General features: G+C 34.9%; 1 protein-coding gene and 1 pseudogene across 14 annotated transcripts; both read left to right on the top strand.

Moving 5' to 3' along the window:
- The first annotated feature begins 1,457 nt into the window (after positions 1 to 1,457).
- LOC147396762 (putative serine/threonine-protein kinase PIX13) lies at positions 1,458 to 3,596 on the top strand (annotated as a pseudogene). Its single transcript, XR_015180337.1, has 4 exons — positions 1,458 to 2,127; positions 2,348 to 2,487; positions 2,580 to 2,703; positions 3,162 to 3,596. The product of XR_015180337.1 is annotated as a putative serine/threonine-protein kinase PIX13 (transcript).
- Positions 3,597 to 5,670: 2,074 nt separating this feature from the next.
- On the top strand, positions 5,671 to 12,103 carry LOC147396761 (uncharacterized). Of its 13 annotated transcripts, none has more exons than XM_086451893.1 (8): positions 5,671 to 6,363; positions 9,484 to 9,566; positions 9,703 to 9,733; positions 10,349 to 10,500; positions 10,618 to 10,681; positions 10,884 to 11,158; positions 11,233 to 11,348; positions 11,721 to 12,098. In XM_086451893.1, the coding sequence occupies exons 4-8, from the start codon at positions 10,442 to 10,444 to the stop codon at positions 11,738 to 11,740; spliced, it is 534 nt and encodes a 177-aa protein (XP_086308019.1). In that variant the 5' UTR covers positions 5,671 to 6,363; positions 9,484 to 9,566; positions 9,703 to 9,733; positions 10,349 to 10,441; the 3' UTR covers positions 11,741 to 12,098. The 13 variants fall into 13 exon arrangements, with proteins under 13 accessions (XP_086308019.1, XP_086308017.1, XP_086308018.1 ...); XM_086451891.1 differs by having other exon boundaries at positions 10,297 to 10,500; XM_086451890.1 differs by lacking the exon at positions 5,671 to 6,363 and adding an exon at positions 6,819 to 7,490.
- The last annotated feature ends 1,029 nt before the right edge of the window (positions 12,104 to 13,132 follow it).

The following is a 13,132-nucleotide window of genomic DNA, read 5'->3' as shown; positions in this document are numbered from 1 at the left end:
TGTCAAACCACGTCAATCTTGTATTTCTTCTCATTTAACAGTCCAGAATTTGCATATTCAGGTGCCACATACCTGAGATACACATAAGAGACTTCAACAACAGTGTAGGCCACTTGTTCAAAACATTTTAGAAATTGGGAGATATCATAATAAATATAGAAGAAACATAAACAAATAGGATCTGCTCTACGTATAATAGTTCTCACCATTCAAAGGCTGAGAGATCTCTCCATGATGAAGAAAATAAGGATTGGAAAAATCCTCAAGCATAAAATTGTTGGACAGAGAAGTGTTTGAAGAACTCATATTAGAGAGAAAAAAAAAATCAGAACAAAATCAGAGTTTATTGCTCTGATACCATATCAAAGTAAGAAGGAAAGAGTGCAGGAAAGCAGAGAGAAATATTGGAGAGAAAAGAAAGAACTTGCATTGTATTAATACCATGGATGTGAATTCAGTTTTAATTTGATTTTGATGAGTTTCCAGTTTTAAAAGTTCATGTTCGTGAGGCTTATGCCTTACTTCTCAAGGCTTTGGCTTTAGTTAATGGAAGCCCTAACAAGTCGTACCATGTTCGAAGCAGGAGCATTACCTGAAAACTAGAAACTGAATTATTTTATGACCTTGAAGCCAGAGTGGGAGTGGCATGGCGGATATAAGATTCCTGCTACTCTTGCTTGGCTTGTGAAGTTCCTTAGCACACACCCCTCAGCATTTAAAAACATAAATACATCACCATTGAGAAGTCTGAAATGACATTTATGACACAACTAATAGTTTTTGCACCCATCTGCATGTACGGTCCTAATGTAACAGATACGGGTCCATTGCACATTAGCAAACTTGATTTTGGACATCCATTTTGGAGGCATGAGATGCACTGCAGATTAACAATTGTGCCTAATGAAGAGAACAAATTAGTACTAAAGTTTTGGCACCACAAACTCGTTGATCTAAGTGAAAAATGCAGCGACCTTAAACTATGAGTAAGTGAATCAAATGGTGACCCAGTTATAAAACCAGCATATGGACTTGGATAATTTGCAGTTACTAAAATTCTTTGCTAAGCACAAACAGATGGCATAATGTCTTGTGTATTGAAAATAAATTGAAGTTACTAAAATTCTTTGCTAAGCACAAACAGATGGCATAATGTCTTGTGTATTGAAAATAAAGTCAAGTCCAAACACTTAAACCGCTCATAAATTTTCCCCACCTAACCAATCATTCTTTTTTATTTTCAATACTTTAGTAATATCAACTTAGCACAAAACATTTGTTACCGCAAATTTCTGTTATAATTTACAGTGGTAATAGTTACATTTCATCAAATAAATGTGGTAGAATTGGATAAACCGAAAAGGAAAATGTCCTACATTTCCCTATCAAGAAAATCACTCTTCTCAAATGACTAGAGTCTCACTCAATGGGAATTTCCTCTTCAAACACTAACCCTTCTTTTATTAATAAAAAACTTGACCCTATATTCGGTGCTTGAAAGAGGGTAATTTAAATGCTTAAATCAAAAAAGAAAACAAAGAAACGCTTTTCGAAAACTATAAAACAAAAATAAAAAAATCGGACTTAGAGTCACAATCCAGAATGGTGTTCTGTTCCTATTAGCAACATGTGGTTTCTACATTTTTGGTTGGAGACTAAAAACGTTTGCCGGCGTGGTTTCACACGCACATACACACACACACATATATATTAATAAGTATTGACTTCCTATTAACATGTTGGTTCCACGTATTTTTCTTTCCAGCATTTCATGATATAGATCAGCAAACTTTAGAGGCAAAGCATTCTGGAAACAGTGCAGTTTCTTTTCAACAAAGTTCAAGTGTTTCTGTGGTTGGTGGCAAATCTTCCGAAACACTTGACTATGGTAGTGATAATGCATATGAGACATCTGAGCTTGGGACACCAAGGCAATAATTAAAAAAACAATTTAAGTCTCCACTTCTCTGTTTCTAGTTCATAGCCTTATAAGTTTTAGTTCACAATAGAATTGATGTACTTCAATGTGTGTTTCAAATGTTGATTAGCATTTCAAATTTTCATATTGACTTAGGATGGATTGTCCACTATCCAGACATTTGCTAATGATCCAAGTAAATAAAGGAGGTATGTTTGCTCAACTTTTTAGTCTCAACTTTTGATCTGTGCAGTTTTTGCAGAGTGTTGTTTTAAAGGAGGTATGGTTTTTTTTATTATCAAGTATCCTTTTTTCTTTTTCTCTTATACTTTTTTTCACGTTGACACGTGTGTAGACACACACACACACACACATACACATGCACGCACAAACCATATTGTTAGTTATCCAACATTATTTATTGTGCAGAGGGTTCAGTCCAACCTCTTTCATGGAGCACACGACTCAAGATAACCATAGGTGCAGCTCGAGGCCTAGCATTCTTGCACGCATCCGAAAAGAAAATTATCTATAGGGACTTCAAGTCGTCCAATATCTTACTCGATGAGGTAAATTTACTAAATCATCACAGAATTTGATATTAAAAGAAAAAAGTGTGTTTAATGCAATTAAATGTGCTTGTATTTTCTTTCTTTTGTAGTATTTTCATGCAAAACTATCGGATTTTGGTTTGGCAAAAGATGGCCCATTGCCTGGTGACACACATGTGACAACACGTGTAAAGGGCACATATGGGTATGCAGCTCCTGAATATATTGCTACAGGTAAAAAAATATCCTGGCTCCTCTTCTGATCCCATACTACATAGCCATTCGACAGTCACCCCCGCCTAGCGGTTTGATGTACAAGGGCCCGAATCGTGTTTTTCAAATCAACAAGTAAAGTTGCCCACATGTCACGGTCATGCTCATTGGAATAACCATGACACAGTTTCCAGGCCCTTGACATGTGAATGTGTGGATCTACACAACAAAATCAGTTAGGGCTGTCAATGGGTGGGTTAGGACTTGGTTGAGTCCTAACCCAAACCTAAAGAGGTAGTTACCTACTAAACATAGGTCCACCGAGCTCAGATCCAGTCCCAATGGGCCACAGTTAAGCTGATCGGATTTAATTTTTGATTTAATGCGTTTGAGTCATCTGAATTGGTGTACATGCCCACAAAAGAAGAGTTAAAAATACTTGATAATGAATGAATAACAAATGTGCCCAAACTGAACAGGTCATTTATATGTGAAGAGTGATGTATGGTTTTGGAGGCCAACGAGCAATTGACACAAACCGCCCAAGTGGGCACCATAATTTGGTGGAGTGGTTAAAGCCATCTCTATCGGAGCGAAGAAAGCTTTCTAATATAATAGATCCACGGCTCGATGGTCAGTATCCTGTCAAAGGAGCAATACAAGCAGCTCAACTCACTCTCAAATGCCTAGGGACGGATCCAAGAAACCGTCCATCGATGAAAGAAGTTGTGGAAGCTTTGGAACGGTTGCAAGCCATCAAGGAAAAGTCCAAGGAATCCCAAAACGGTTGCTTATTGGTGCCCAATTGCTTTGAATTGTAATAAGAAGCTTATTGGTGCCCAATTGCTTCTATTAGAGCTTGTTTAATAATGGAATTTCAATATATAATATGAATTTTGAGTTGTTTAGCTTAATTTGGAATTTGTTTTATGATTTTTCTTTTGTTTTTTTTTTTTTTTCTGATTTTTTTTTATTATTTTGTTTATTGTGATTGGTGAATTAGAGGACCGTGCTATTGTTTGTTAAATCTCCAAATTCGACGGTCATACTCTATGGAATTTTTTTTGTTTTTTTAAACTCCAATAATTTGATAGTCCAGGGGCGTCAAAAAAAAAAATTCTACAAGAAAATATTTGACAGGAGGGTCCGTCAAATTTCTCAAAATTTGACGGGCTAAGACCGTCAAATATGGGCTTTTTTCACATAGTGTATCACCCTTGGATGAAATATTATTGTTTTTATTCTTTCTTGTTTTCTTACTTTTTACATTTCTCTTGCAGTACGTATATAGAACAAATAGAAGTTGAATGTCTCCATTCAAGCGCATTTTTCTACTCACTCAAATCTGATATGAATAATGGATTTGGAAATGAAGGAGTTCAGCAAGGGGTCCTCACAGTTTGTGATCATGCGGTGTATTTGTTTATCGAAAAATTGAATAAAAGTTAAAGCCATCAGATTTATGATGGCCATTTTAATTTATGAGACAGTTTCGAAATAAAAAGATTTCTTGCCACAAGATTCTTGCAATTATGTTTGTTTGTTCATTCAAGTAGTAAAAAATATATAAGCATTATTTACAGAGGATCAGGGGCGTATCCTCATGCTACAAATTTTGGAGGTCATTACAAAATAACTCAAAAATCATGGACTTGTGTCTAAAACAGGATAATTGTGAAATATAAATTAACTGAAATTGAAATTGTCCCAAGCACTATTAAAACTGATGATGAAGATGGGTATGATGATCATTATGATGACAATGAACATTCTATGATGTTAATCATGATAATGATGGTGATGATTATGATTATGAACATGTCTGTGATCACGATGGCGATGATGATTATCATGTTGGGGTTGTAGTAGACCGAGGTGAAGGGGGCATGTCATTGATTGTTTTCAAATCATAGGGGGACTTCAAATTTTCAAAAATCGTGGAGGGATGTGTATAAATCACCATTAAAAAATATGGGTATAATGATAATTTAATCTGATTGCACAATAGTTTTAAATGAGGGTCATATGCCTAACTTTAATTTACTATATATTTGTTTTTAAATGATGGTTATAACTGATCAATTTTTCTAATTAATGAAGATCACATATTCAATTTCTGCCATTTATGTGCTTTTGGTGAAGTAGGGGAAAATTTGATATTTCGCTATTCTACGTTATTCATTTTTATCTTTTGTAAAAAATTGCTACTTAGTTGCCAAATCAGTAAAAGCACCATTTAGTGATTACTTTTGAAATGGTATTGTTAATGTAATTTCAAGATCTTTCATTCATGAGTTGGTAAATTTATCTATTTTTAATCATTCATCCCAACGAAGACTAAGAAGATAAAATGTGAGTATAATCCATTACTAATTTAATTTCTTTAACTTTTTTCACAAAAAAAAAAAATGGTTTCTCTTAAATTTGTAGGAAATATGTTTTTTCTTGTGCCTTTAATAATGTATGCAAGGGACATTAATTGGGGCACAATTTGGTGTTTTTGGTTTGGGGATGCATGTGTCTCATATATCACTCCTCAAAAGATCAATTTACTCAATTTATGATCCTTGAGGGGAAAATCAATAACTTCATTTCCAAATTAGAAGTGGCAAATGGAGCCTATTCAGTCTAGTCAAGAAGAAGGATGTGGAATGAAATGTTGGTGATTGTATGTTCTTCATTTATCTTGGTAGGGGATTTCAATGTGATAATATTTGAAGGGAAAAGAAAGAGGGGGAGGGGTTCATTAACCAAATCCTCAATCGATTGACAACTACAGAAAATTTATACTTAGTGGGCTTAGTGATTATGGGTTTCAGTGGAAATAAATTCACATGGTGCAATAACTGATTTGGGGATCTAAGGGAGAATTTGGCCTTGCTTGGATAAGGAATTTTTTTTTTCCAATAGATTGGATTTCTTCTTTTGGGTGCCCAGAGATGAAAATTTTGCCGGGACTAGCCAATGATCAATATCCGGTGCCTGCCACTACAGGAAATTAGTTCTATCACAACGACTTGCACCGACGGTCACATTTAAACCCTCGTTATACCCATCTGTAGTAACAGAAAAATGTGACCTTATATATGGAAGTAAGGAAGAAGGGCTCTTCCTCTCTCTCCCTCGGCTCTCACTCTCTCCCGGCTCTCACTCTTTGATCGTGGTTGCTTACTTTGTAAATTGTCTCTTTCTCTAATATCAATTTTTTACGAAATCAAAACTCGTCCTCCTCTAAGAAACCTTTGATTTTTCTAAATTTTTTTATATTGTAAATCGATCTCTCTCCTTCGATTTGTTTAAATCTTCAATTGAAAATTGATCTCTCGTCATCTATTTCTCTTAACCTTCGATTGTAAATTGATCTCTCATCTCTGATTTCCCTAAATATCCTACTGTAAATCAATTTCTGATCTTCGATTTTTTCAAATCTTCAATTTTAAAACAATGTCTCCCATCCTCGGTTACTCACCATAGTCGATTTCAAGGTTGTGCTTCTCCTATTCTCACAAAACCCTATTTGTCTCTCACATTTGATTTGAAAGCTGGCTTCTGATCTTTGTTTCACCAGAAGAAGAAGAAAAAGGGGCGGTAGAGGGATTTCATTCTCTATGGTTGATTTCGAGAACGATTGAAGTCAAATGGAAGATAATGATAGAAGATCTATAAAAGAATTTCAAATTTGTAAGTCCTTAAGAAGAAACATTAGTTTTCTTCAATCCCATCATGATAAACCCTAGTTCTTTAGTTTTTTTATTGATTCAAGTAATTTAATTTGTGGTTTTTGTTTGATTTGAAACCCTAGAATCTGTAATTTTTTCCAATTCAAACTGTTCATTTCTTTTTCTCAATTTATTTTTGATGGATTATTAAGCTTGAGCCCTAGATATGTTATGGATTGGAGTTTAGCTTACAACAGTAAATCAATGTAAATTTACAGTCAATTAAGATTTCATATAGCATATCTTACACCCTAATCGAGCTCTAATGAAAAATATTTTTCTTATATGTTTTATAGAAATATTTAAAAATTCAATTCCATGGTTGAAATGGATAATCCTTGGGGCTTTGGGAGGTAAGCTAGAGGTACTACTAGAACTCATAACATTTGTAAACTAAATTATCCCATCTACATTTCTCTTTTGACCAAATTATATAAGCTGTGAGTAATCCTTCCGTGTATCATGTTCTCTTAATTATTTTGTAAATGTTTTTTGGTGATCTTTGACTAAGCAATTCATTGTAATAGTTAATGCTTGGTTGAATTTCTTTATGTAGGAGGATTAGTGACATAAATGGCACAAGAAATGCTTTACCACCACTAAGTAACTTGTTAAACATGACTAGCCTGTGAATTGAATGCTTATATAGAGTACTACCAAACATTGTTGTTGAACATGTTCTTTTGGGCTGCAAACTTTTCCTTAAATGTTTTGTGATGATATGTTTTCCACGAAGATCTCAGCTTTAACAAGCTAGCAGGACAAATTTCTGTTTAACAATTCATAGATATGATCCTTGACTGGTTCTGGTTCTGTTTCTGTTTCTGGTGTTAATGGTGCTGGGTTTAATGGGTTTGGTGGTTCTAATGAGTTTTTACTTAAAGAAACTAATCCTCACCTTGGCGGTGGACCGATGAACAAAGATAAAACCAGTTCGACTTATGATTTGGTTGAACAAATGCAGTATTTGTATGTTGGTGTCGTTAAAGCTCGTGATTTTTCAGTGTTCGGTGGTGTGGGTGAAGTAATGGCTGAGGTCAAACTTGGGAATTATAGACGGCTGGATGGATCTTGCATGTATTTAATTTGGTGAGTACCAATTTTCCAATCAACTCTTCTTTGGTTGGGATGCAAAATTCCATTACCCCAACCAGGCCATGCCTGTCAAATGGGCTTGGAGATTTGTGAAGCAACACATGCTTAAATCATCACCACCATCATCCCCCAAAAATTTGGGTCCCTTCATTCAAATTCTACTTGAAGTCATGGCTCCTATTAAATCAAGTGTCCATATCTACTTTCACTTACTGATACTTGAACGTAATTTAGGTGCAAAAATAATGTGCCTTCCATAAACATATGCTGTCCTTCTCAATTGGACAGAAGCAACAGCTGTTATTGTAAACCTGGGAATATTGGAATACAACTTATTCTTGCAAGTTTGATATCCTTTAGTAAACTCAATTCACTTCTTAAGTGCCTAATCTGATTATAAAATTTTCTATTGAATGGGAAGCTGCATCAATTTCAATGGATGCATGATTGATGCCCCAAAACACTCTAGATTTTGTGAACTTTGAGATCAAATTTTTTATTTATGGTTGATTTTGTGAACTTCTATTTCGTGAAAAAATCCGTGTAAAGTGTGTAAATTGTTTCCTTGTTTATAAGGAATATTTTTCAAAGGGCATGGGTAGTCATGATGCATCCTTTGAGTTCTTCTGCCCGTCTTTGTGTTTTATGTAACAGTTTGGAGTGTTCCCATGCTAAAAAAAATGCTTATAAATCTGTTTTTCTGTTTGCTTGCGCGTGTTTGGAGCTCTATTTATTCAAATATTTTCTTTTACCTATTTTTGCGTATTGTGTACATGATTTTAATGTATATTAGCTTATATAAGTATATTCTTTCTATATTATACACATGACCTGAACTAAGTATTCTAGAAAATATATGAAGACACATGCCATGAATGAAGATTTCTCCGGGAGAGTCGAATGACATTAGTTGGATAAGGCATAGATAACGGCATCGATGATGATATGTTTCAAAATATGAAATAATCTTTATGGACATGTTGGTGAATTGGTTTGTGGGCTGTGTATTTGACATTTTGTATCTCAATTTGCGACATTGATAGTGTGTCTCTCATTACATAGCAAGGAGAATTTTTTCTTTCTTTCTTTTTGATGAATTCTCATATATCTATCTCATTAAATGCCTCCCTCCTTGGGTAATTCTATTCCTCCAATTTTTATTTCTCTTTTCGAAAACAAAATTGCTATTGAAAGATCATTTACTATTGCAAATTCAAGGATCATAGCTTCCATTTCACTTCTTGATTCAAGTCCATACCCTATTTATTTCCAAAGCAGTCTTTAAATTCTTTCACCTACTCGAGGAACTCTTTATATATGTATAGATACATACATGTATTTGGTTAGGCAAGATCAAACACTAATCCAAAAGAAGACAAACAATATAACAAAATGATTTCAGAATCAAAGAAAAGGCATAGATGACGATGACCCTACCTATTTGATGTTCTTTACCAGGGGTTGTGCTTGTCATTAACTTAGAAACCCATTCCATTTTATAAAATTTAGCGTTGGTTGGAGACACTCACCTAGTATGCACCACACGTCACTGATATGCTGAGACCTTATTATCGAAACATCTCATTATATATGACATACTTTACCCATAAAAAAAGAATTTATTGGATGACTTGTCTGTGCAGCACGTTTGTTGAGGCTGGTGTTTCCAACAACTGAAATGTGTGTCGAGTTAAGGTTGAAATGTCCCTTAAATTCTGAAAGTGACCACACTTATATCCATCTAAATTGCAGAATGGGCAGCAGATGATTCTAGGCCATCCCAGAAAAGTTATTTTAAATGATTTTAAGGGTTCTGATTAATGGGTATTTGCTGTTTTGAATTGAGTTCCTCTTCGTTTTTCATATTTTGGGTTGTAAGTCATATATTAGTTAATTGATTGGTAGTTTTTGTGTATTTCTTTTGATTGCTTTTGTGAAATCTTTTATGGGTTTTTCTTTTAAGTTTAATGAGTATTGATTATTACAGGTGAAAAGGAGAATTGATTTGGTTTATGGATTGATGGGTTTGATATCTCAGACAGTTTATGATGGTGGCTGCCATGTTCTTGGGTAACTAAGAAATATCATGATGGTTGTATTTTTCATATAAATTTAATAATGAAACCAAGCTATGAACTTCTGGCTCTTATTAAAATGCTTTTTTTTTTTTGTTAATTTCTGGTTCTGGTTAATCTCTTATATGCAGGGTCATTCGAACAGCTCTTGTACCTATTGAGGTCTGTTTTAAACTACAAAATGTTCTTGAATTTTGATTCAATAGAGCTTTTTATAGATATCTGATAAACCATCTCGCCTTAACGTTCTTATTATAAAACTTGATTCTAATCCATCGAATTTCAATAATTTTATGAAAATTACGAGTCGTGATCCAGAGCGGTGTACCGTTCCTATAGTAGGCTATTAGCCACATACAGTGTCTACTTGGCACCTCTTGGTTGGAGATAAAACACATAGGGCTGCGTGCAAAGTAGAAAATGGTTTGGTTAGGAGCCGATGTGCTTTAAACTCCAACCAAGATGTGCCACATAGACACTGTTCCTATTCTATAGGAACAGGACACACCTTACTTGACCCTGATTCTAAAACTATGTGCGAGCTGAGTATTTCTGCTGTCATAAGTTAAATCAGTGATTGTTTAGAAAATTTAACAAAAAATATATATATTGAGCATGTGTGAAACCATTGTTGAATTACCTCGGGATATACCAATGTATAATGACATGGGTTATATCGTCTTTGCTAGTAAAACCAATTTTGATATTTTCAAGCAATGGAACAGAGAACGAAATCACTAGATGAATTCATACTGATATTGCTGGAAGTATGACCAGTGAAGGAAATGGAGTTGCTGAAAGAGAAGATGGCAAGCGTAGAGCTTGCACAAGAAGAGGCCAACAGCCCATCAAATATCGTTCACTCTGACAATGTACTACTTGAACATGATGTGGCTTTCCTCAAGGCAGTTATGGATGATACTCAAAAGGTGTGCCACTGTTCACATTCTTATCTACCCTTCTTGTAACTAGGTTTGAATTAGTAGCTCATATTGTTTTAGTTTTGATTCGTATTGAACTGGTTCTATTGAATATATGTAAAATAGGAATTGCATTCAACAAGGGGAGTCCTCGCAGGAGAAAGGGCTAGAGCTAGCTTTCCAGCTACAGGTATGGGTCATATTGATCTGAAACTGTGTGCAGCAATTCCAGACCTGGGATCAAAACCTCATCTTACACTTAACCAACCACCTATCAAAATGAAAGTTTTACCGTGCCTTTTTATTATCTTGATTGATACCTCTGTTTTGAGGGAATTTTATGACTTCATGAACCTGACTTGGTGTTCTAACTTTATGTGTATGTGGTACAGATTGGTCTTCTAAATGTCGACGGGTACTATAATTATTTGAAGTCCTTACAACTTGTATCTGGTTTGACATTGGAACGAGATGGTGAAATTAGGAAAGCTGCTCTAAATACACTTGCTACTGCAAGGCCAAGAACCTATGTCATGGGCAACATCCCTCACACCATGATCTACAGAAGTGTAGATCAGTATCCAGTGGCCGATACCGTTCCTGGAGTTCTCATACTTCACATTGATGCTCCTATTTACTTCACTAATGCTGGCTACTTAAGGGAAAGGTACTTAAAAAAATACAATAAATACATGAATTTTTTTTAAATTGTCACACACATATGTATGTGCATATGTGTAGATTCATGGACGACGTGGTATTCATGGATCGAGAGAGTAGGAATGATAGTGAGGGATTCATGGACGACGTAGGTATTCATGGACAGTCGTTTTTCGTGCATTATGACGTAGTGGATGGTGAGTTCTATTTCATCTGTTCTTTCTAAAAGTTATGGATTTCATGTTTGTTCTTTATATTTAGTTGAATTAGTGCTAAAAATCATGTCTTTGGATTGGTTTTTATAGTTCAATTTCATCTTCATTTGTATGATTCTAGACTGCAATTTGTTTCTAAACTAGTCCTAGATTATCATTTTTCATCTATAAGATATTTGCAACGATTTTGTTGCAATAAAGCTACCTCAGAAATTGGATTTGTTCAGATCTATAGGGATAATTCTTGATCCGATTCATGCACAATAGATTCATCTTCAATTGTGCTTTTAAAGTTTTGATTTTTTAAAATTCTACTTATGATCTTTTATTTTTTTTTATTTTTCGTGGTTGCAGTTACCGAGTGTTGGAATTAATCCACAATGGAATCAGACAAGTATATATGTATTTGGGAAACATTGCCACAAAATAGTGTTGTTATCACGACAAGTAAGGCGAAGTATTGTAGATTTGAGGGAGGCACGCTACCGAATTAATCCACAATGGAATCAGGCAAGTGGAGGTTGTCTTGTATGCATCTGGATTGCTTATTGCAGGAGTTTCAAATTGTAGATTAGAATTTGGATTGGCAGATAGATTTTTTAAAGTTGAAGATAGGAGGGGCATTTGGGTCTTTTCATACTGGTAATAGGGGTCAAGGTCATTAATTTCAAAACATAGGGGTATTTTCAATATTTAACAATACATGAGGGGGCTGGTGTAAAATTAATTTTTTTTTTTTTTTTTCAAAAGCTTTTATAGGGACGGCCAAAACCGTAGCTAAATAACAAATTTTTTTTTTTTTAAATAATACTCTATAGCGACGGCCAGCGCGGCTGTCGCTATAACTCATATACATTCAGCGACATCAACCGACGGCCTCCCTGGCTGTCGTTAGATGCTTTTGCGACGGTATTTTGTACCTATAGCGACGGTCTCGACCGTCGCTATAGCCCTATTTTACTGTAGTGTGCCATATCTTTGGAAAAGAAATTGTAGAAGCCTTAGATTCTTAAATTTATGGACGGGGAGACGAGACTATCTATATGTGGTGAAGAAGACATTGGAAGGGATGAGCAGAAGGTTATCCTTGCTATAGAAGTTTTGTTATATTGAAAAGGGTTAAAGCTTCCCTCAAGTAATGGAATAAAAAATGAGTCGTGCTGGTGTGACACAGGATTTACTGTGATTCTCACAATTCTGAAGTGGACATGCATACATAACCGTAGATGTTTTTTACTTGTATCACGAGGAAACACATCTATGGTTATGTGCACATCCTGCGTCAGACTTGTGAGAATCACAGTAAATTCTATTTTTCATTCTAGTATTTTCCATAAAAAATTGGTGGGAGATATAGATAGAAGAATGAAATAGGTCGAATTGAGGACTTGAATGTCAATTACCATTAACATCTGTTATAATGACATCTTCTTCAAATGTCAACAAGGTAATTAAGTTCAAGATCTTAGTCTTTAGGAGGGGAGAGGAGCTATTATTGCAAAAGTAAAAATCTAGAATCAAATGGTTGAAAGGAGACACAAATACCAAGTTCTTCCATATATATGACGGCAAAAGTGAGGAGTGCATGGAATTCTATGAAGAACATAAGAAATTCAACGGATGAATGACTAAGAGTTGATGGGATATTATGTTGCTATAAGGATTTTTACTACCAGAAATGTCCATCTTCAATTTTATATTATTATACATCTCTAACCTAAGCCTTCTGATATATTCACTACGTCATATTGCGGTTATTGCGACTG

Source organism: Akebia trifoliata, chromosome 8 (assembly GCF_017979445.1).
Source record: "Akebia trifoliata isolate Shusen 1 chromosome 8, ASM1797944v1, whole genome shotgun sequence".
NCBI lineage: Eukaryota > Viridiplantae > Streptophyta > Magnoliopsida > Ranunculales > Lardizabalaceae > Akebia > Akebia trifoliata.
This window is presented reverse-complemented; position numbering and strand designations above follow the sequence as displayed.